Consider the following 26,130-nt stretch of genomic DNA (forward strand, 5'->3'; position numbering starts at 1 on the left):
ACCTAGACCAAGATAACAGAAAGATTTCTCCTTGGAAGCTGAGTGTAGCTGGCTAGTTGGGGCTGCTTGAAGCACTATATGGAAAGGGATTCTGAAGCTAAATAGGTTTTACCAGGAAGAAATACCATATTGAGGTATATTTTCCAGGAAAATAGAAGGGGTGGGAATGCTGGACAGATGAATGACATCCCCTGACTTTTAATTTTTTGTTGGGGGGGGGAGCTGGAAGCAGTGGCTCATGCCTATAATCGTAGCACTTTGAAAGGACAAGGCAGGAGAATTGCTTGAGGTTGGGAATTTGAGACCACCCAAGCAATAGCAAAACCCTCATCTTTCAGAAAAATAAGCTAGGCACAGTGGCGCACTCCTATAGTCCCAGCTACTTGGGAGGCTGGGGCAGGAGGATTTCTTGAGTCCAGGAGTGTGAGATCGCAGTGAGCTATGATGATAGCACTGCATTCTAGCTGGACAGCAGAGTAAGACTCTGTCTTGCCCCTCCACCCCCCAGCACATACACATACACACACACAAAATCTGTGGACTTTCAACCCTTTGTGTTCAGCTGACTGCTCCCAAGAATCCCATGTTTATATACTCTCCACCTACTTGAAATCTCCATATAAATGGCTGAGAGACTCAAACTTAAAACAAACAAAACAGAACTTCTCATCTGGAGTCCTCTTCAAGAGCAAACAAAAACATTCTTCTTCTCCCAGACTTGTCTCTTCCAATAATAACACCTTTGCTTACTTAGTTGCCCAGTAAAAAATCTAGGATTCATCCTTGATTCCCTTTTCACTCGGCCCTAACCCATACAGTCAGATCCACAAACAATGTTAGCTCTACCCCAAAGCATTTCCTAACCTTACCTGCTTCTACCCATTTCCAAGGTAAGTACCTTAAACCAAGTTGCCACCACAGCCTCTCACCTGGTCCACCTAACTTTCCGGCTGGACTGCCTGTTTGCACTCAGGCGCCTTTATAATCTATTACCCCAGAGCCACCAAAATTCTTTCTAAAAATAAAAACCAAATAACATCACATTCTTAAGATTTCCCATGACCCTTGGAATAAAATCCAAACTCCTAATCCTGGGTGATTTTCTGAGGCCTATTTCTCCAACCACTATCTATGGTGGATATAGATCCACTATTTGCCTCAAACCACTATCCTCTTACTTCCTACTCCTCACCATATTGACTTCCCTTCAGTGCCAAAGCTATACGCACAATAGTGCTTTTATACTGGTTAGTCTCTAGGCTAAAATACTCTTCCTCTGACAAGCTCTCCTGTGACATTTAGATCTCAGCTTAAAGGCCCCTCTTCAGAAGTCTTCCCTTACCACTCAATTCAAAGTGGCACCTCAGTCCCTATCACATAATCCTATCTTAATTCTCTGTAAATAATAAGCAACCATTTGATATCTGAGTGGGTTAGGTATTAAGTTGTTTGTTGTCTCTCCTATTATAATATGGAATCAAAGTAGTAGGGATCTTATCTTTTATACCACCCTGGTGAGAGAGCCTACTTAATAAATACTTGGTGACAATGATTTGTGCAGTTTTTAAAATATTTATTATATTCAGTAAATACAAAGTCTTCTTTGGGTTTGCTTATGTATTCATATTTATGGGGAAAAAATGAATGAGAACAGAACTAAGAATTGCTATCTGGGATTAGAGCAAGTAATTTTGAGTTGACAAAAATATGAATTTACTTTGATTCAAATTTGAAGTATACCAACTTTTCTGCCAAGCAGAATTAGGTGCTAACTTCAAAACAATGAAGAAAGGGTATCCCTTATGGTGCTTGAGAGAAACAATAAAACAGGCTATTTCAATATAGTAAATAAAAGCCATGCAAGGGAACTGTTCCAGAAGAAGTGCCTTTAAAATGGAACCTGATCTGAAGCCTAGTAATTGTGATACACACACATATGTGTTGGTGAGGAATGAATGGGGGTGTGGGGAAGACGGTATAAAGTGTACAAGTATTTCAAATAAAGGAAATATTAGCAAAGCCTCGGGAAACTAAAAGTAATTTACAATAGCTGGAGACCAAGTATTAAATTGAGAGTGCTGAGAGAGAGACTATAGAGGTCAAGAGGGCTAATATGAAGCCCTGTTAAAGAGTTTGTTCTTAATCCTGGGGGTAAGAGCCACTAAAGGATTTAAAGCAAAATAATTTTTATATATAACATGATTCTCATTAATGAAAGATAGTTTTAGCCAACGTAAAGAGTTTATATGGGGACAGAGAGATCAATTTAGAGATTGTTGTAGTTTTTCAGGCAAGACATAATGACAGAAATTAAAATACTAATAGTGGAGAGAAAGAAAAGTAAATATTAAGGTCCTACTCTAAGAATTATAATACTAACAAAATGAAATGAATGCTAAAAGTATGAATAAAGAGGCATATTTTTAACAGTGAACAAATCTATCAAAAGTTAAGTTTCATTGGAGGGATCACTTCTGAGGTTTATCTTACAGGGGTACAAGTGAATCTTTCTAAGAGTAGAATGTGAACGTTTTAAAACAATAACTGAGTAAACGACATGAAGGCTGTGTTGACCAGTTTGATGGAAGTATTTCAGATTGCATGTGAAAACCCCACACTGTACCCCAGAAGTGCATTAATGTATATAGTTACCAGTCAATAAAAAAAAAAAAAAGTTAAGTTTCATAGAATACAGGATATCTAAGCTGAACTTTCAAGTATGATACGATTTCCAAAGGAGAAAAGGCATTACAAACTTTATGAAAGATTTACATAGCACAGTTACTTCCTTGTACAAATAATTTTAAAAGATTACAAAATAATCTGCATGTTTCAGATGCATATTCATTTTTTAGAAATACAATTTTAAAATCTCTATTTATGACTAATTTTAACATTGTAATTTCATCATAATCTATTAAACCTATTGTAAGCAACTATGAGCTATAAAAAGCATCATAGTCTGACCTCTAGTGGGTCTTTATTATCATTACAAAATAGTTTTACTGACAGTAAAATCATACGGAAAAATTTTTCAAAATAGTTCAATCAAGACATGTGCAGCATTTATGTAAAATTTTAAATAAATGAAGACTTTAAAATAAAGGAATGAACTGGTCCTTTATTATTCTGATAAAGATTAAATTTTAAAAAGTATCTCAGGGTATGATAAACTTAGGACGTAATAACTATACAATCTACTTAAGCAAAAATTTACTGGGAATATATACACCTATACACACATATATATTTACCTATACTCTGGCATTCTGGTAGATAATAGAAAGATAAAGAGCTATGAGACAGATACTTCCTCGAGAATTTTATAATCAAGACAGGGAGACATATATAAATTTATTACAGTAAGTATTCTTATAAGAGTTCTATAATGATGTGATTTTATTTTTTTTTTTAGGTTAATGTGAAGGTACAAACAACTAGGTTACAATATTTTATAATTAAAAATAGTTTTAGTAGAAGAGACTTTGATACTCTTTTGCATTTAATAATGCAAGACAGATGTCAAAGTACTTATATTCTTTTCTTCTTTTTTTGAGACAGAGTCTTACGATGTCACCCTTGGTAGCGTGCTGTAGCGTCATAGCTCACAGCAACCTCAAACTCTTGGGCTTAAGTGATTCTCTTGCCTCAGACTCCCTAGTAGCTAAGACTACAGATGCCCACCACAACACTCAGCTATTTTCTGGTTGTGGTGGTTGTTGTTGTTTGGCAGGCCCAAGCTGGGCTCGAACCAGCCAACCTTTGTGTATGTGGCTGGTGCCCTCCTCACTGAGCTAGGGGCACCAAGCCTAAAGTACCAATATTCTAACTATAGTTAGTACATTTTACACTTCTAATATTTTACCTATGGATAGAGTGTTAGACTCAGGAAAATTACTAATGCTTTAAATTACGACAAACAGGTGTAATTTCCAAATATCAAATTCTAGGCAAAAAAAAAAAAAAATGGTAAACACATGAAAAAATATGAATCTGTATAGGAATTTCTGAAATGCCAAACAAAAACTAACATAATAATCTGTATTTCAGGCCTGTAACATATTTATCACCTATTTTCATCTTAATACTTGAAAGTAATATGATACTTACCTTATAACTATAAGCATGGCTATAAGGATTGAACAGATAGGATCTGCTATCATTAGACCAAAATTCTGCATCATGATGGCAGAGGCAATTACACCAATGCTTCCAAGTGTATCTGCTAGAATGTGTAAAAATACACCTAGAAATAAAGCATAATAAAAATCAAAATATTTTCTGCTTAATTTAAAATACAAATGTTTCTTAGAACTATATACTTAGTTTTGTATTAAAAACTAAAAAAATTACATTGAAAAATCAGTAAGTAGGTATATTTACTCTTTAGTACATATGAAATAGTACATTGATGAATTTGAATAATATTTTGTTTTTCAAATGAGCAGATGTTAAAATATTTGAGTAGGAAGTTATATTTGCACTTAATGATATAACATAAATTACAAAGTAGGAAAACAAATTGATTTTATAAACTATTTGCAAACACTCACCTCTGGCTGAAAGAGTCCAAAAGTTAATTAGCAGTTTGTTAGGGGAAGGAAAGTTCATTAGACTGAAATAACAGGTCAAGAAAACACTGCTAACTACAAATATATGTACATACAGAGCCCTCTACTGGTGATTAAAATTAATACCGTTTGGGACTAGAATTTTCTATGGACCATAAAACTCTATTCATTAATTATCTTAAGGGTTTTGTTTCCTAATTAGTAGAAATTATATGCTACACTCATACTCGATGTGAGAGAAAGCAGGGATTTGAATATTTTAAATATAAAACACATGTTGACCTTTTTAATAATTAAAGATTAAATTGGTAGGATACTGATACTCTAACTATGTAAGAACCTGGATGTGATATTAATATTTAAAAAATGACACTTGCTTGAAACATCATTAGAAGTGTCAAGAACTAAGTTTCATATAGAATATTTTCTGGAGAAACTCAACTAAGACAACAAATTTTTCTTTTTTTTTTTTTTGAGACAGAGCCTCAAGCTATTCCCCTGGGTAGAGTGCCGTGGCTTCACTGCTCACAGCAACCTCCAACTCCTGGGCTCAAGCGAGTCTCCTGCCTCAGCCTCCCAAGTAGCTGGGACCACAGGCACCTGCCACAGCGCCTGGCTATTTTTGGTTGCAGCCATTATTGTTGTTTGGCAGGCCCGGGCTGGATTCGAACCCACCACCTTAGGTGTATGTGGCTGGCACCTTAGCTGCTTGAGCCACAGGCGCTGAGCCAACAAATTTTTCAACATTTAAATCTTTAACAGGTAAAATTTACTATGCAGCAAAACAATGTCTCTTTAACTTTAACCAAGCCTGGTTAAAAATAGAACATTCTTCTATAACATCGACTATCCTATCTGAAAATAGTGTGTAAAAAGTATTTATGTACTTTAAAAACACTTATCTTTTTCTTTTTTAATGTTTACGAGCCAACCAAATCCTACATTCAAACTTCATCTACTATAGAATTTATATCAAGTATTATACCAAATACATAAATATCCCTCATTACCTATATATACTTTTTTATTTGCATAGAGTTTTGACTTATTATAATCATTCTTCAATAAGCTAATGGTTCTCTTAGGAAATACTTTCTCAAAACAAACAAACAAAAATTTGTCAGAGCATACTTAATACCTGGTTTGTCTAGGGTATTTCAAATAGCAAAGAATTAAATAGATTAATAATGTTGGGACCATTGTAACTTTTAAAAATAAACTGCAAAAAAAAATTATATCAAGGTAGATCGAAAGTCCCTAAACTACAAACTCTTATATGTGATATATGCTTTTAAACTTTTATATTCTTTAATCAGTATTTTCATAGAAACAGAAATGAAAATAGCTATAAACAGTGAAAGGAAAAAAAAGAATCACATATTCTTGATTTTCTTTAAGTTGGAAAGTCACTCATTACACATTATTTATCAACATGAAAACTGGTTTTAGTAGCAAGTGTCACTAACTATATAAGCCCTTTTTACTTTATAGTGACTGTTTAAGACAAAAGTTACTAAAGAAGGAAATAAAACTAATATGTTTAACTTATATAAAGTTTAAAGCCTTAGAAGACTTGATAGAATACTGATAATTAATTCCCCAAGAACTTAGTAAGCCAGGGGTCATACTCACAATGCAGCAAATAATTAAAAAATTCAGTTAACTCATAGTTTTTAATGTCTGAGTATCTACATAGTTATTCTGCAGGATGGTTTTACTACAAGGCAGTTATTTCCTTCCTTCAGATATTTAGTGGGCTGTTTCTGTCACCATAAATTGATGGATATTCAGAAAATATAAATTCATTTTCATAGGAAGGCAAATCCAAACTTCCTTTCCTCCAACTTGTGATGATTTGCAACACTTATTATTAAGCCTAATTAAGAGGGTTTGATATAGATGCATCAAATATGCATGATTATAAACTATTTCAGCAAATGATGTTCTAAAATAATTCTGAAGTCTGACAATTAAGTTCACAAGCTTGCCACTTGATAGCACTGTACAAACAACCCGGTAAGGTTTTATAACCTTGGTATATCAGTGTGTCATAGTTCATCTTGACATGTAGCAGAGTCTTGAGGAGTGGTGTCCATTATTGTTGTTGCAAGTTTTTGTGTAGCACCACAAGAATGTTAGTGTTTGAACTAGAGCAATGAACAAACATTTGTAAATTTCTTGTTAAACCTGGCAGGACTAAAAGTAAAATCACGAACACGTCAATCCAAGTTTCTGGGGTTGATGCCATGAAGAAAATGGTAGTGGACAAATTGATTAAATGTTTTTCTGAGGAAAGAGAAAGCATCACTGACGAAAAGAGGTCAGAGCAGCTGGTAACAAGCATAACTGACAAAAACATTGCAAAAATGCATCAAATTGTGTCAAAATTACTGTGAGAAGCATAGCAGACCAAGTGAACATTGATAGAGAAACAGGAAAATCTTGGCACAAGAAATATGTGGCTCTTGCATCATGACAATGCACCAACTCACATGGCACTATGAAGGAGTTATTAGCCAGTAAACAAATAACTATGTTGGAATACTCTTCTTACTTATCTGATCTGGCCCCCAATGATGCTTTTTTTTACCTGAAGATATAGGAAATAGTCAAGGAAGATATTCTGATGACATTCAGGATATCAAGAGTAATACAGAAACAGCTTTGATAGACATTCCAGAAAGAGTTCCAAAACTGCTTTTAAAGGTGGACTAGATGCTCATGTGGGTGCATGGCTTCCCAAAGGGAGTACTTTGAAGGTAACTGTAGTGACATTTAGCAATTAGGTATGTAGCACTTTTTCTAGGAAGAGTTCCCAAACTTAACTGTCAAATCTCACATGTACTTTATAATGGAAAATTAGCGACTGGAAGATACACTTGAGCCTTCTGAAAATAAATTCCTCAGTATGGAGGAATATATTCCCAGTGAAAAACCAAAAAGCAAGAGTAATATCAAGGAAGAGTTGAGAAAAATAGGTGCCACAGAAATTGGATCAGAAGCCACTGAGAAAATTAGACTGAAGTCAAGAGTTTATAAAGACAAGAAGACAGGGAGCTGAGACTTAGAAAACCATGACAATAAAGTCTAAGTGGAAACTCTGAATCAAAGATTGGTCTGCCTTCCAAAAAAGGAAATTACAATAGTTCAAAGACAGGATTGACTTTCTTATACAACTTTGTGATACACATCATATTATACAACATGTAAGCTTTTGTTCAGTATCACCTATTGATGCCTACAAATACAATAGAGTTTTCACTTTGTATCAAATTTTAGCTCTAAATTTTCTACAACATAAAACATATTATTATTCTTGGAAAAACTATGTAATCCTACAAAGCAAACATGTTACTACTACAGGCAATCCTCAACTTAATATGGATCCACTTTACAACTTTTTGACTTTATGACAGTGTGAACCCAATACGTGTTCAGTGGAAACTGCACTTTAATTCTGATATTTTCCCAAGCTAGTGATAATGTGGTATGGTACTGTCTTGTGATGCTGGGCAGCTGCAGCAAGCCACATCTCCCAGTCAGCCATGCAGTCACAAAGGAAAACAACCAATACTGTGCTCTACTGTATTCAATAAAGTGTATGAGATATTATTCAACACTTAATTATAAAATAGGCTTTGTATAAGCTGATACTGCCCCACTGCAGGCTAAAGTAAGTGTTCCAAGCACATTTAAAGGCGGCTAGGCTAAGCTATGATGTTTGTTAGGCTAAGTGTTAAATCCATTTTCAACTTCCGATATTTTTAATTTACCATCCATTGTAAGTCAAGAAGCATCTATACTATGTATAGCATTACTACAGTCACAGTAACTAAACCATGGGTATTACTTATATTTATGCAGTATAGTTTCTGAATATTTTGTGCTTCTTATTACCTCTAAGAAAATAGTCAAGTGATAACTAAAAGAACATCTGCTTATATATCTAACAATGCACATAAAGTAATCATTACATTAAAAAGGGTAACACTCTAAATGCAAATACTATGTGATGTATTTTTCTTAAAGAAAAACTTATGACAACTCAAAACTATGAAACCAACTTCATAAAAGCGAGAAGCATACAATTGCTTGTCATACCTTGTAAAATCTGTCTGCTGGGTCCTGCTGTTTCTTTTAGTGAAGGGCCATCTGTAGAGGATGAAGTTAAATTGTTTTACAATATGTTTTCAATTTCTGATTGCAATTTTTACAATTCAGAGTCCTTTTCATTCAAATGCATGACTTTATAGACACATCAGACCTAAAATTATTTTTAAAATTTAATGAAGTAAATGAGTGGAAGTAAAGAAAATAAAAATCATAGGAAATTAAAAACACTGTGAAAACCTTCTAATACTCATAAGATATTTTCTAGTATTTTACAGTTGGAAAATTCAGAGAAAACCAAATGTATGCTTGAAATTATAAAAGGTCCAGGATAGGATCCAGGATGACTTGACTATGGCAAACAGTAGTTCTTCAATAGCTTCTACATTGAAGTAGCCGGCTTTGCAGACAGAAGCAACAAAAACATTTTTTTCCATTTTGCCTTTATGATGAAAAGATTTTTTAAAAAACCTATAATTTCTATATTTTAAAACTTTGAAGATTACTAAAGCAGAAAATATAGGTAAGTAAGGCAAAATTATGATAAGCAACATCGGTTAAAGGGTTCATCAGGAAAACTTACCAGCTTTCTGATCCCCACTAACCGAGAACCTGTCTACAGTCCTTTGTTCTTGGCCACAGCACTGAAAGATCTACACACCCTCATCCCCACTGGCTCTGATACTCTGCAACAATATAAAGTGCAGGCAGAAGGCTGCACAATATTTTCTGTCTAAACATGGTACCTCTAAGTCAGAAGGAAGATGTAGCTACTCTGAAAATCCCACCAATAGTCAAAAGTATGAGGGATATATAGCTTTTCAAAATTATTTGGGGGGTGCATGTGAGCAAAGAAGTTGGAAAGCAAGGTTTTAAAGTATACCGGTGTAATTATAACAAAAAATTCAGAAGATTTTAGAGACTGACATAGGCAATGAACAAAAATAGACAAGTGGAGTTTCATCAATTAAAAAACTCCTTCAAAGAAAAGGAAACAAACAAACAAAAAATAAAATGGTACCCTACAGAATGGAAGAAGATATTTGCAAACAATATATCTGATAAAGGGTTAATATTCAAAATAGATACAACAGATACAGAACTCCTACAAAAAAAAAAAAAAAAAAAAACCCTGATCAAAAAAACAGACATTTCTCCAAAGAAGACATATGAATGGCCAACAGTTCTATGAAAAGGTGCTCAACAGCACCAGTTATCAGGGAAATATAAATGCCAATGAGAATCCTGAGATATCAAGTCTCACTCATCAACATACCTATTATTAAGAAAACAAAAGACAACAGGTATTGGCAAAGACGTATACAAAAGGAAACCCTTTTACTCTACCCGTGGGAATGTAAATTGGTGCAAATAATATGGAGGCTCCTCTGAAACTTTACAACAGAACCACACATAATCCAATGATCGCACTTCTGGATATATATCCATGGGTATCGAAATCAGGATCTCAAAGAGGTATCTGTACCTCCATGTTCACTGCAGCATCATTCTCAATAGCTAAGACATGGCAGCGACCTAAATGCCCAGCAATGGATAAAGGGATAAAGCAAATGTGGCATATACGCACAACAGACTATTGTTTACCTTTCAAAAACAAGTTCCACCATTCCGTAGGACAAAAATGAAATTGAAGGACAGTCTACTATGTGAAATAAGCCAGACACAGAAGAATACTACATGATTCCATTTATAGGACGGATCTAAAATAGACACAGAGAGTAGAATGGTGGCTGCCAGGAGCTAGAGCGGGGTGGAAATGGGGAAAGGCTATAAAGTTTCAGTTATGCAGGAGAAATGAGTCCTAGGGCTCTTTATAGCATAGGCATAGTTACCACTGTATTATATACTTAAAAGTTTTCCTAGAGAAGAATAAGAATAAATAGCGCAGGAGGAAACTTTTGATGGTAATGGGTATGTTTTGGCATAAATTGTGGTGACGGTTTCATGGCTGTATACTTATCTCTAAACTCATCAAGTTGTACAGATTCAGTATATACAGCTTTTTATATAAATAAATGCTCAATAAAGTGGTCAAAAATTTTTAAAGATTAAAAACTAGGGACAGAGAATGCTCACTTTCCAAGGCCCCTTTCACACTTCCAAATCTAAAGCTTTAGGAGTCTATGTGGCAAATATAGATAATATTTGAGCATACACTCTAAAGAGTAATCAAATTGTGTTACCTAAGCAGCTTCTATTAATTTATACTTGATAAACTATTTTAAATATAATTTAAGATAAAATATTAAGTTGGTAAATACTTAATGCTATAAATGCTAGGATATAGAAATTTCTAAAGAAATATGAAGGTAAACATTAGGGGATAAACATCAAAAATTATAATAAAAATGTAAAAAGTTGAAAACTATTTTTACAAGCCTTTTTATATAGTACATAAGCCCTCCTCATATTTAAAAAGTTATAATTTTGATTTGCTAAATTGAAATTATTCCTCATTCACTGACACTCACTTAAAGTAAGGGCTTTTTATTATATACTCACTTAAAAAAAAAAGAAAAAAACAACATCCTGTAGGAGGCACCTAACACAGCCACACACAAACCCTTTCCTCTCCCACCCATTTCCTTCTAAGAGAAAGACACAAAGGATCTGGGTAGCCTCACCCACTGAGAAGTTCACAGGGAAGACCCTAACTCTCCGAACAAGCTGTGGAATGTGCCCACCTCCCTACTGCCCCATATAAGAGGTTCGCTAACCCTCTTCCCCCCCGACTCACATACCACCTTTGCACTGCCAGGCAGGTTACCCCTCCCCTTTCAAGAAACCTGCGAACTTCTCTGCAGCCTGGTTTCTGGGCACTTTCATTTACACCTTTTAGATAGTGCGGAAACTCAGGACTGGAGGCTACTGGTGGCTGGTTGCTGGCCTTCCCATCACCCCAGTTGTGCCTAGACCCGACTCTGCGACCCACCTGTCTGTCAGAGAGTCCTAGAAGATTTCACCCTAACTGCCATTTAAATGTAAGGTCTCTATAACTGAACCCCCCTGCTCACTCTGTCTCCCTCCCAGCCTCTGTGTCCTCACACCCTCTCCCTTCTTCATTCACTCAGGCCTAATTAGAGGGTTCAGTCCTAGCTCTGTGCTCTCTTCCAGGGTTTAGGACCTCATATTCTTTCAGTTTTGATTTTTTGATTTAAGCCCAGTGTTGGACCCTCTTTTAGGCTTTTTAGGGTCTGGGGGCCTTAAGTTCTCTGAGAAAAAATAGGAATGCCTGACCTTTTTCAGTCTTTCTTTGTTTTTACTCCTAGTTCTTGGGAAACAAGGGATGCCTTCTTACCCCCCCCCCCCAAGTAGGGGAAGGACATCTGAGACATGGGAACTGGCCCTTCCACTCCCCTCAACAGAGACACCCCAGGGGTATCTCCTTCAACCTCAATACAAATTAGAAAACAAGATCTTAAAAATCCTTAATAAACTTAAATAAAATTTCTCCAAAAATACAACTGGCAGAGGGAATGAAATCCCCCATCTTCAGCCCTTACTCTCCCTGTGCTCTTACCCTCCCTGTACAAATCTTCACTCCAACACCTTCCCCTCCACCTTCACCAGTCTTCCTTCCCATTTTCCCTCCTCCAGGGATTTCTCCAGCTCCTATGATTCTTCCACCTCCTAACCTCCCCTAGAGCCTCAAGGCCCTCCGCTCTCCCCGCAGGCTGCAGACTCCAAGACTTCTCACGGCTCTCACCCACTTAAAACAGCCGCATCACCCTCTCCCCAGCCCAGGCAGGACTGTCATGATGCAGAGCTGCCAGGCAGTGCGGTCTGCCAGCTCCCACAGCTCCCACAGCAGTGGTGGGAAGCCATGCATGCTCCCACAGCCAACACAAGCACGGGCGTGGGCCCCAGCCACTGCCTTGCCCCCTACCCATCACCTGCTTCTCTCTGCCCCACCAACTTCCCCCTACCCATCAGCTCTATATGGAGGACAGAGAAAAGAGAGAAAACAAGACTAAAAGGTTTTTTCAGTAGGGGCTGACATTATAAAACTCCAGAGATAGTTACTCAAAAGACTCAAGTGAGAAGACCACGCCGTTCTATAGAATAGACCTTGCCCACTACTATGACTGGAGTCCCTAAAAGATGCCTCATAAGGCTTCTTTCACTCGAACCCTGAAATTGTGAGTTTTCAACAAAGAAGAAAAGCACTAGAAGGGACAGCATAATCACCTCAAAATAGATTACATTCACGTTCTGGAACCAGTGGTCCCCTAAATCGACATGGGAATGGCTTTCAACTGACATGTCTGACTCAAAAATGGGCTCAACTTTATCACACCAAGACGGCCTTAAGTAACTTATTCTCTAACACAGGTAAGTAAATTAATTCTAGTTATATTGAAGCCACATTCTCTAGTCTTCCTAAATGTTAAAGACCTATTTCACTCTCCTATCTCCATCATTAAAAAAAATAAAATGCAGCCCCCTCTCCATATTCCACAGTTTCTCAGTTCTCTGGAAGGTAAACTTATCTTGTTCGTCCTTTTATTACTTTCCAGTTGCCCCCACCAACCATCTTAGAGGCTTAGGTTTAATCATGGCAGAGGAAAGGGGGCCTTTACACTTTTCACAGGACACATGCTCTTTCTACACCAACAAGTCTGGTCTACTTCCAGAGGGCATCACTCTGCTCTGAGAATAAGCTACCACCTATGCCCTCAAAATGGGGGACCCTAGCTCTATGGGACTCTGGATCTTACCCCTGTTGAGCACCCTTGCTGCAATCCTCCTGTTATTAACCATTGCCACTTATGTCAACCAATTCTTGTCCTCATTTATTCAAGACAAGGTAAAAAAGGTGTCAGCAGCAGTTGCAACCCAATTTCTATCAGTCCCAAACCCTCTCCCAATATACCCCACACTCACACAGCCCTAACAACACCTGACTCATCCCAGTGAGGACAACGATGGCCCTCTCCAGCCAGAGAAATTTCAAAACACAGACTATTGTCCCCATCACCCCTTTTAAGAAGAGTCAGAAATGTTGGGGGGACTAACGCAGCCACACACAAACCCTTTCCCCTTCTGCCCCCTTCCTCCTAAGAGAAAGACACAAAGGATCTGCCTAGCTCTACCCCCTGAGAAGTTGGCACTAAAAGACCCTAACTCTACAATCAAGCCTTGTAATGTACCCATCTCCTATAGCCCCATATAAAAGGGGTCTTGAACTGACCCCCTGGTGCAGATGCCACCTTTGCACTGCCCAGCCAGGTCATTCCCTTTCAGTAAACCTGGCATGAACATTTCCTTTGCAGCTTCATCTCTGCGTGCCATAATTTACACCTTTCCTATCCATTGCTTTATAATGAGTTAATCTCATGATATGTAAAACAAAGTGGCCCTGGGAAACATTTAGACAGACTCATTAGAAATCTGACTGCAATGTCATTTTAATAAACTATTTCAACTAGGAAACATAATCTATACAATTCCTGTTCATTTAGAGGCTGTCCATTGGAAAGTCTGTAGACTGTACTCACCATGAGAATGAAAGTGTCCGTGTCCGTGTCCGTGTCCGTGAGCATGATCGTGGCTGTGTGCAGCATCGTGTTTCACTTCATGACTATGGCAATGATCTACATGGCCATGTGTCTGATCGAGAGCACCATTAAAGAGGGAATGACTGTGTCCATGGCCTACAAAGTGAAATGTTAGAGCACAAGGTATATAATCATATATAAATAGTTATAGTAATACTGATACAAGTGAAAAGAATCAGCTCTAAACTCAGATTCAATTGAATAAACATCTACTTGTAAACAGTGCTACAGATTCATCAAAACTATCTGGGTTCTTGCTGTGGAGTACAAGAAGAAAATGAAAGCCTAGAGCAGTGGTTCTCAATCTTCCAAATGCCTCCTAATGCTGTGACCCTTTAATACAGTTCCTCATGTTGTGGTGACCCCCAACTATAAAATTATTTTTGTTCTACTTCATAACTATAATTTTGCTACTGTTATGAATCGTAATGTAAATATCTGATATGCAGGACGTATTTTCATTGTTACAAAGGAGTTGCGACCCATAGGTTGAAAACTGCTGGCGAGAGGAAAGTGACAGATCTTACTGGAATGAAAATAAGTACTGATTGGAACTGTACAGGAATATTTAAAGAGATTAGATAATGTTATTCATTTATTCAAGAAATATTTACTTATCTATTCATGCATTCAAGAAATATTTACTTATCAAATACGCTGTGTTAGAGGCACTCGGGATAAAGCAGTTACAACATAGACAAAATGCTTGGCCAAAATTTTGCAAAGATAATTATACACACTAACGAAGATTAAACAAGATTTATGCACAGGGTCACATTGAGGCAGAAGCAGGGAAGCTGTTGCATTTTGGTAAAAAAAAAAAAAAATCATTAAAATCACATTAAAACAGATAGAAAAATCCAAACACAAAAAATACAGGTTCCTCTTTGTAGCACACCTAAAAACAACTGAACCATCAAAACACAGGCTAGACGAGCTATTCTAAAGTGTGCACACACACAAAGACTGGATGTTACTCATTTGAAAATATCACTTAGGTTTGCAAAAATTCTAAAAACCAGTAAGTCAAATCTAGTCCCACATTATATGAAAAAAACATGACTATGGGAAGATCATCTTCCAGAATGGTAGAGAGAACCTCATTGAGCTACCTCTCTTTTAAAACAATAAAGCCCCAGGAACTATAACTAAAAACCATTTCAAAACTGACAACTATTCAAAGCCACAGAACGAACTGAAAGTTATCTACCCAAGACAAACTACACAATGTCTTTAAGACAGGTGAGTCTAAAACATTTTAACTTGGAGCTATTTCCATTCCACCTCCCTTCCCAGCCCTTGGACAAAACAGCCAAAAGCCAGGACTGCAGACAACGGAGAAGTCTCTTTTCAGGTTTTGGTAAAAGCACCATCTTCTCAGTGCTGCCAATATTTTGTCCAAACTTGTCGTTCCCTCTATTCTCAGGGACATGAAATCAGCTCAGCCTGGCAAAGTGATGGTAGAAGCAATGGCCACAACAATGGTAATTCCTAGCAGTATCTCAGCTGCAGAATGCTATAATTTCATTTAGGGCAAACAAGAGCCTAGCTGAGAATTAAAAGGAAATTCTGGAGAACCAGATGACTATAAGGAACTTAGAAAATTGCCAGTGTATTCCTGGGGATCTAAAAGGTCGCATGCACCTTGTGTACAAGCCCAAGAAAGACCTGAGAAAAGAGAAATCACCAGTCACTCATTTCTCATCAACTTGGATGTCCTACATGAGCAGGCAGTGAATGACAGCTAAGACTGTCTTCTAAACTGCCAGTTTAACGGTGCGCGTTCTCACAAAGATCCCTCCAGCAAAAGTGGAAGACTAAAAGCAAGGCATTAAATCTTCTGACTAATCATTGGCTAGCCACTTCATTATACCAGTCCACGTGTAACTCCTAGAAAGATAGGTTAAAATTAAAGTAAGAACTTAAAAGAGCTAGCAGAGAACTCCATGGCTATATGCTGCAAGAAACACGTAACTTACTAAATTGGTACAGGAAAGACTCACAGGAAGAAAAGCAACACACACACATACATACACACACAAAAAATGCACAAGAACAATAAATTTTAGAGGGGTGATATAATCTGATACCAGAATTGTTATCATGTATTATCTAAACCATTCAGTTTTCATCCAAAAATTCCAAGACATACAAAGAAGCAGGTAAATATGCCAAATGCAAAGGAAAATACAGCTAACAGAAAATGTCTATTTTGGATTTAGTAAGAAAAAACTTTCAATCAGCTATTATAAGTATGTTCAAATAACTAAAGGAAACCATATCTAAAGAATGAAGTATTATAACAATGAGTCACCAGAGAATGTCAATAAATAGATGAAAATATTAATCTACACGTTCAAGAAACTCATCAAACTCCAATGTAGAATAAACTCAAGCAAAACCCTATCTAGAGACATCATAATCAAGATGATGAAAATCAAACACAAAGAGAAAATCTTAAAAGTTGTACAGCCAGAGAAAAATAACTTAGGAGTAAGGGCACGTCAATAAGATGAATAGCTGACTTCTAAAAGAAACCACAGCAACCAAAATAGAGTAGAATGATATCAAAATGCTGGGAAAAAAGACTCAATCGAGAACTTTATATTCAACTAAACCATCCTTTAACATAAAGGAGAAATTAAGACATTTCCAGATTAATGAACATCTGCCCTCCAAAAATATTTAAAAGACTTTCTAGCCAAAATAAAAGGACACTAGATAATACCTCAAATCCAAACAAAGAAAAAAAGAATAGTGGTAAAGGTATTAAAAAAGAGGATATACATACTTATGTTTGTAACTATTTTAATCTCTTCTAAGAGGCAATTATATAAATCAATAATTATAACCCTATATGGGTAGGCTTATGTAAGCATGTGATTTGATATTAGCAGTACCTTAGAGGAAAAAGGGAACAGTAGTAGGTTGGGGCAAAGTTTTGCATATTATTGAATTAAATTACTATTAATATGAACTAGATTGTTTTAAGATCCTATTTATAATCCCAGGGGAACCTTTAAGAAAATGAAAAGCAGATTAATAAAGTGATTGAAAAATGGCTTATTCATACTGAGGGAAAAAGACAAATTAAGCCTAATTCATCCCACTGCAAAAATAAATTACATAGAGATGAAGAACCAAAATGGGTAAGAGAAAAATGTTAAACCAAAAGTTTAAAAGCATTAAAATACAAGAGATTATGCTTATGACCCTGGAATAGTAAATTCCTTAAACAAAGCAAAAAATATACCAGGAAAATTACAGGACAAAAAAGAGACAAAAAAACAGAACATGCAAATTAAAATCCTCTACATAAATAGCATAAAGACAAGCTATAGACTGGGAAAAGATATTTGCAACACACAAAATGAAAGATTAGCATATAAAATGTATAAATGATTATAAATGGATTAAAAATAAGATAATAGACAAAAAAATAAGCTAATAGAACAATATGAAAACATATGAACAGGTAATTAATTCTAGGAGAAGAAAAAAAATGCCAGAAATTCAACTTCACTACTAATCAGACAAATACCAAATAGAATGAGATATCATTTTTATCAAATTACTAGCAAAACTGTTTTTAGCCCACAATACTAAGTGTTGATGGTCATCCTGGAGGGCAATTTGCAAAAGCCTACTGAAACTAAAAATGTATATATTCTGTGTTCCAGGAATTCTACTTATATTCTAGTACAGTGCAATTCAAAGAACTTTCTCCTAGGCGTGGTGGCTCACACCTGTAATCCTAGCACTTTGGGAGGCTGAGATGGGCAGATCACTTGAGGTCAGGAGTTTAAGAAAAGGCTGAGCAAGAATGAGATCCCATCCTTAAAAAAAAAAAAAAAAAAAAAAGCTGGGTGCTGTGGTGAGCATATGTAGTCCCGGCTACAAGGAAGGCTGAGGCAGGAGGAGCTTTTGAGCCCAAGAGTTTGAGGTTGCTATGAGCTGCGATGCCACACACAGTACTCTACTGAGAGCAACAAAGTGAGACTGTTTCAAAAAAAAGAACTTTCTGTGAAGACAGAAATGTTTTATACCTGTACTGTCCAATACAATAAATAGCTCCAACAGGGCTACTGAGCATTTGAAATGTCATTAGTCTGACTGATGAACCAAATTTTTTAATTTCACTTTAATTAACAAAAATTTAAATTTAAAAAGTCAGATGTGACTAATACATACCATATAGGGTAGAAACAGCTCTGCAACAACACAAGGATAGGCTTTATATGAATTAGCAAAAAAACAGAAACACTTGAGGTCTATCCCCCCAACACTGGTTAAGTAAGCCACAGGTCTGGAGTTTTATGCATGGTTATTAACAAGGTAGACTAATTTATACCAAATGAAAGGATCTCAAAGACATGTTATACAATGAATATAATTAGAGAGTAAATTTCATACACATCCAGAGAAAATTTTCTAATGTGTTTTTTATCTAATATTTACTTGTTTGTCTTATATAAATGGTATCATACTAAACAGACAAACTACAGAGGTCTGGAGGAGCCACACCAAACTGGTAACATGCACAGTTCTGAGAAAGCACTGGGATGGCTGGTCATGGGGAAGTGGAAAGGATGCTTCAGGAAGACATCAGCAAGAGTCTACAGACGTATCGTTACTTTTGTTAAATCAATATAGAGTTTAACATTAAAAATTAATTCTTTTCTAAAGTAAATATAACAGAAACTTGGTAGAAAATAAAGAAACAAAGGGTTCTAACCATCATACCAGAGCCATGAGAATGTCCATGACCTCCATGCTTGAAAACAAATATTCCTATTAGGTTTACCACAAACCCAAGAATTGAAACAAGCAGTAGTCTCTCATGGTGTACATCTGGAGGGGCTAATGCTCTCTAGAAAACATACAATACAAACAGACAGCACTGATTCAATTTCTGATTGATCAACTGGCAAAAACATAAGGCAATATTAAACATTTTGTTATTTTTAGAATTGAAAGCACCCAAAAAGTATCTACCAAAACAGTTTATAGAAATAAAACCAGCACTCATATACTGCAGAAAAGGTAACAATTATGTGATATTTTAAAATACAGACATTTAAAAATATGAATATTTGATCTAAGACCTGTTCCTTTTTGATATCTTAAAACAGTGCCTTTCATTTTAAGTTCAATATCTTTAAATTTTCCTCCTTTAGAAGAATATATATACCAAATCTTAACGATGCATTGGCAAAACTCTGAGGTTCTATTTTCTCTCAAGAGTAGGTCCCAACTGACTTCACTATCCAGATTGCACCTTTACTTTTCATAGCATTAACACTTCATCCATGGATTATAAAGCATCACAGTTTAATTATTCTCAATTCCAAGAAGTTTCACATATATTTAATTTTTTCAACTATTTTGTACGCTCCTCTTACACATACGACATCAAATCCAAGACCTTCCTCAATAAATACTTAATGACAGTTGAAAACAGTGCTATTAAATGTATCCTTAATGAAGAAATATTTTAATTCCAGAAATGTAACTTAAAACATTATCTACTATACCTCAACTCCTTCTGAGAAAATAAAAAAAGCAGTGAAGATCAAAAATAGCCCATTGACAAAGCCAGCCAGAACTTCTGCTCTAACATACCTAAAGAATAGAATAAACAACTGAATTATTAACTTACTTCTTAAAAATTAAATAAATTTACATATGTTTAGAGGTTCTAAACCATTTTATATAGTTGTAAGAAGCCAGCAAAGTCCCTGTACTCATAATACATTTTATTTTACAAATATTATAGAAATCAATAAGGAAACACATTTTATTATGAATAACGTTTAATCACAGAATGTCACATAACACATACATGTCTAGAAAACAATCAAAAGACCTTCTTAAAGTAAGTAGGTTTAGAAAGACCTTTTACAGAAACTTAAATCTCAAGTTGCCACTGGAGAAGGAAGAACCAGACAAAAGGACAAAGGAAGAATCCAAAGATAAAAAGTAGAATAGGTCTAGCAAAGGGGGATTTTAGAACCTATTAATTCCTCCTTTTTGAAGAAGTCCTTAAGTTTTCTGCTTTGTACCTTTCAGCTTTCAAATTTAGAAAAGTGGAGCTTTGATTTGAAGGAAAATAAAATTATTTCTGAATTAGCCCACAGACAACTTGAAATTTATATTTCTAACATTCCTGACTCAGATTAATAAAATTTAGCGTAAACTTTCAATGACCTACTTTTAGAATCAATTCTAGCTTCACATAATTCTAATTAAACTATTTTTAAAATACCTGTCTTTTGCTCCATGGACTTCTGAAGCTTTCTGCTTCCTACCTGTGTGAAGCATTGGGGAAAAATTTTATTTTTCCATAAGGCATATTTGGCTTAGTTAAAGTCATCAGAAACAACTTTAACTTAGCATTTTTACATCTTGAAACATTATTCAAAGGGTGATAACAGCAGTAATCTGTCTGGTCTTTCAACAACACAATGGGAACATAAACGACTCCTTTTCCTAGCTTCTATGTTAACTTCTAGATAATACAATTTTTACTGCAAAAATAGTTTAAAGAGAGCTCTTTAAAATGTACTCTACCAAGTAATGTTGGAATTTGTCCTCTCAAGTACATTCCAGCATCGCACGTATTTCTATACTCAAAATATAAATATTTCTAACTTTCTACCATCTAACACATAAAATAAATTATAATTCATTAAAGTATATTTTCTTTTTTCTGGAGAAAAGCTCATTATACTAAAATAATTTGCAGCCAGCTTTCCATAACTTACACCTAAGAATTTATCTAATAAATCAGCAAGGTTACGGTCTAAAAAATAAAAATCATTTCCTTTTAACCCACCTTTCCAGTCTCATAGCTAAGGTCTGATTGAAAGCCTTTTGTGCTTGAGTTCTACTAGATTTCAAGATCAAAGGCAAGAAAGTTTTTTAGGCCCCTTTTTGTTTCTAATTCCTAGCTTAGTTGGTATATGCCACAAAAATCTAATAAATTGTTGGACTCAAGTGATTTAACAGGCTCTAATATATTTGCCAAGCTTGGATACAGGTTTAAAATGAAAAATTTGTGAAAATCAGACACACTTGCCTTTACAAATGGGTATGTTTACTTGAATAGAGTGAATAAGTCTTGGAATTATAACATTTAATTCATGAGTATACTGCTAGCTAATTTAAGCATAGCTACTATTTGGATTCTCTAGCCAGGAAACATAAATACACATATACACACAACTCAAGATTCAAATATATGTATATAAACATGTATGGATGTATCTACCTACTGGACCTATATCACTTTTATGCTAGCTTTGCTCTTTCAAAGGTAAGAGTAAGACACAAAGATGCCTTTTATATAAAGAAATAGTGAAAAGTCTTTGCTTGCTCTCAGATTCCCTACTGTTTTTTCTACTAGAGAGTCAGCCTATTAGATCACCATGAACTGGAAGTTTATAGGGATTCATGCCTAGGCTTAGCATGAATTTACAGTCCTTTGATGTACTAGCAGAGTTTACTACTGCTGCTACTTACTATAGCAATTATCCATAGTTTTAGCTATTATACTAACTTTTATTCTTTAATCTTCCCCAGGAGGGGGGAGGGGGTAGCCACATAAGCAGATGGATTAAGAAAAAGGTGGCAAGAATATTACTCTCTTAGATCTACTAGCTGAATATTAAAATCCACCACGGAACTAATGACATTCATACCTATTCTTAAACACCATCTTACAGCACAAGACGCTGCATTCTAATTGGAAAACAATAAATGCCTAAGCATTCAAAATCACAATTTTTAATAGTCACCTACTATTTATCCAGAAAGACTGTTGAATACGATATTTTAATTAGATTTCTGATATATATGGAATTACTAATTTTACAACAAAAATTATAACTTCAGATATTATTTTTAATGATTTAAAAAAAACTTAAAATTTTATTAGCTACTGCTCAAGATTATTTGAATATCACTAACACAGTGCCATAGAAAATGTTCTCATGTGAGCATTCAATCTGTTTGAATTTATAGATATACAAGATCTAGTATTCTAGTCTATCCTATAAAAATAGTATATTAGTATTTTTTGTCTCAATTTATAATTTTACAAATAACCATATCACTTAGGTGATAACTAAAATCAGCAACTTCTGCCACAGAAGACCATAGCTCCCTTCAGCACCTGTCACGTTATATGGCTATTATCCTATTTTTACAAAACTGTTTCCCCATCAGGGCACAAGTTCTTCCAAGGCAGCAGTGATGTCTTCTGTATCTTTATATTATTAGAACTAGCAAAATATTCAACTCATATTGAATAGATAGACCCTGAATAGGTACCTGAAGAGAGTAAGAGTATGTGAAAAAAAAACCAGTATGGGCTTGCTAAAGAAGAGAAGCAGAGGTTGAAAGAGAGCGAAAGCAGTGAAAGAACAGAGAGAACGGGGCATAAGAGACGGTGCCTCTAAGAGGGTGTGTGTAAACAGGAAAGGGAGAGATGAGAGGAACTGCCCAGGAAAGGAAGAGGTCAGGGAAGGAGAATCAGTGAAAGAAGGAAACGGAGACTGAGAGGGGAGAGGAGGAAGAAATAGAGCTGAAGAGGTTAAGAGAAGAGGAGGAGAGTCAGAAAAAGCCTGAGATAAACTCTTCAACAGTAAGGAAAAAGAAAGAATAAGAGAAGAAAGGTATGGGGGTGCCTAGGAGAGGATGAGAGAGAATGAATATTAGGATGAGAACAAAAGAAAGAGAGAAAATAGTAAAGACAGATGAAGAAATATGAAAGCACGTTCTGGGCCCAGCACAGTGGCTCATGCCTGTAATTGCTGTAATTGTAGCACTCTGGGAGGCCAAGGCAGGTGTACTGCCCTGAGCTCACAGGTTCAAGACTAGCCTGAGCAAGAGGGAGACCCCCCTCTCACCCCTAACCCCCATCTCTTAAAAAAAAAAAAAAAAAGCCAGGCATTATGGCAGGCACCTGTAGTCCCAGCTACTCAGGAGGCTAAGACAAGAGAATTGCTTGAGCCCGAGAGTTAGAGGTTGCTGTGAGGTATGACACCATAGTACTCTACCAACGGTGGCAAAGTGAGATTCTGTCTCCAAAAATAAAAAAAATAAAAAGAAAGCACATTCACAGGGGAAAGGGAGGGAAGCAGAGAAAGATGGAGAAAAATAATAAAGAAAGAAAAAGAGAGGGAATAGAAGGGAAAAAGGGATGGGGAAAAGAGAGAAAGAGGATATTGGCCCTGAGGTCTACTTACATGTAAGTATAATTACACTGCAAAATGTTCCATGAGCTTAAAAAGGTAAGCACTCATGCAGTATAAAATCTAGTGCTTTCCTCAATCAGAAACGGCAAAAGGCAAATTCTGCCTCTAAGATGATCCAATATAGTCCCTTGCATTAACATCCCCTCCAAATATTTGATTATTTGTCCAAATCAGCAGAAGCATCGGAAGTATTTTACATAAAAGCAGAGCCAAAGAAGAGAAGTAACATAAAACCCTATTAGGAAATAATTTTAAATAAATTGACAGCAATGTATCCTTTCAAGAAGAAAAAGAAAGAAACATGACTTTTTTTTTTTTTACACTAGCACTTTTTATTCTTTAAAAAAACCCCAATAGGTTAAGAGTTGAGAAATTCCCCTATATGTAACAATCTCACCGAAATGTTTTTGGTAAAATCAAGATGCCCTAACCACCAAGCAAAAGAACTACAATGCAAATAAACGTACATGTTTGAGATTCTACTTACGTACTGTTCAAAAACAGGCAAAACTAATCCATGAAATTATGACAGTGGTCACCCTGAGGGAGGTAGGTGGGAAGGAACCAGAAGAGGCATGAGCAGTGTTTCAAAGGCTCGAGTTACACAAGCGTGTTTAACTTGTAAAAAGTCATTGAGCTGAAGATTAGAATATTTTTCTATGTATCTTACAGTTCAATAAAAAGATTTTGTAAAAGTCTTACCCATAAGAGAAAGCATCATTATCTCTCCACTTTGAAATAACAGAAGCTGCCAAGCCAGCCAAAATGGCAGTGCTATCGAAAAACATGTGAAAAGAGTCGGAAATCAAGCCTAAGCTGGAAAAGAACAAACAGATTGGCATATTATAATAAAAACCAAATAGTAGACATCCTTCTCTAAATATCTAAGATTCAGCGTCTGTTCATCAGAAATTAACCTTCTAAAAAGACAACGTTTATATATAACATGTAGAAAGAGATCCAGAATAATTTTTATTTATTTATTTATTTTTTTGCAGTTTTTGGCTAGGGCTGGGTTTGAACCCACCACCTCCAAGATATGGGGCCAGCGCCCTACTCCTTTGAGCCAGAGGCGCCACCCTAGAATAATTTTTAAACACCTAAAATTTTTAAACACCCTCTGCACAAGGAAAGACCCAGCTGCTGCTGGTAGAGGCAAAGCCATCTGCCTCTGGGTAAAAGCTAGGAATTTCCCCACCCTTCGGTCACCTGTAAGGTCCACTGCCACTAAAAGAAACGTAGAAAAAAACAGCCATCTCCAACTGCAGACAGGCTGAAAAACTAAACTTCTTGGGCCCAAGATCAAAGTAAAGTTTTGCTATTCGTGGGTGCCCAGCTCTTCCCTCTTGATACTGTGCACCAGGCTGCAGCTGGTGGGGACAGGCAAGGACAGCAGGAAGGTGTAGGACACTCATTCTCACCCTGTATCACTTCCCCCACCAAGCCATGAAGAAAACATAGGCAATAGCAGTCTGCCAGTGAGAGCACAGAGGAAGATGTGCAGGACTTGCTGAAAGGCTGAGAGCGGAGCCAGAACCCTGAAATGGCCCTCCAGCCCACCAAATCCCACACTAACCAAAGGGCAGTAAGAACCACTGGAAAAATTTGAAGCTCATGGCTTACTGAAATTAACTAGCAACAACAAAACAAAATATCCAGTTCAAGTTTTTTTTTTTTTTTTGGTTTGAGACAGGGTCTAACTCTGCTCCCCAGGCTAGAGTATAGTAACTCTATCATAGCTCATTGCAGCTTCACACTCCTGGGCTCAAGCAGTTCTCCAGCCTCAGCCTCCTAAGGAACTAGGACAACAGGTGCATACCACCACAACCAGCTAATCTGAAAATTTTTTCTGTAGAGATGGGGATCTCACTAGTCCCCAGGCTGGTCCCAGGCTCCTAGCCTCAAACAAGCCTGCAGCTTCGGTCTCCCAAGTGCTAAGATTACAGGCATGAGCCAGCACCCATGGCCCCAGTTCAACTATTAAACATTTTTTTTTCATTTCTTTCTTTTTTTTTATTAAATGATCGTTATGTACATTTAATGCAATCATAGGGTCTGTTGAACATTTAAATTCAAAACTCCTAATGGCCACAATGATATTATGAAATAAGATTATGAAAGCAATCATAACATTACAGATCAGTCTTTAAAAATAAACTTCTGGGCCAGGTGTGGTGGCTCACACCTATAATCCCAACACTCTGGGAGGCCCGAGGTAGGTAGATTACCTGAGCTCACAGGTTCAAGATCAGCATGAGCAAGAGCAAGACCCCCATCTCCAAAAATATCCAGGCATTGTGGTAAGGAAGAGTCCCAACTACTTAGAAGGCTGAGGCAAGAGGATCACTTGAGCCCAAGAGTTTGAGGTTGCTGTGAACTATGATGCCACAGCACTCTACTGAGGATGACAAAGTGAGACTCTGTCTCAAATACATAAATAAATAAATAAACTTCCTAAGTCAGAATACCTGGGTTCAAATACCAGCTCTACATTTATTAGTTCTGTGACCATCGCACTGCCTAACTTCTCTGTACCTCTATCTAGCCTACAGTTAAGCAGGGGGATAATATAAAAGCCTAACTTCTCTGTACCTCTATCTAGCCTACAGTTAA

General features: G+C 36.3%; 1 protein-coding gene across 1 annotated transcript in view; it reads right to left on the bottom strand.

The window, feature by feature from the left end:
- Positions 1-26,130, bottom strand: part of SLC30A7 (solute carrier family 30 member 7) — a 75,098-nt gene that overhangs the window by 41,329 nt on the left and 7,639 nt on the right. The window contains exons 3-8 of the mRNA XM_003784109.3: positions 24,220-24,333; positions 19,795-19,882; positions 19,004-19,130; positions 14,201-14,356; positions 8,673-8,723; positions 4,111-4,246 (exon numbers count right to left, since the gene is read on the bottom strand). Of these exons, the coding sequence (XP_003784157.1) occupies positions 4,111-4,246; positions 8,673-8,723; positions 14,201-14,356; positions 19,004-19,130; positions 19,795-19,882; positions 24,220-24,333 (672 nt within the window). The remainder of the gene's footprint in view (positions 1-4,110; positions 4,247-8,672; positions 8,724-14,200; positions 14,357-19,003; positions 19,131-19,794; positions 19,883-24,219; positions 24,334-26,130) is intronic.

The sequence above is a fragment of the Otolemur garnettii genome, unplaced genomic scaffold (assembly GCF_000181295.1).
Source record: "Otolemur garnettii isolate 467f Iridium unplaced genomic scaffold, OtoGar3 scaffold00010, whole genome shotgun sequence".
Taxonomy (NCBI): Eukaryota; Metazoa; Chordata; class Mammalia; order Primates; family Galagidae; genus Otolemur; species Otolemur garnettii.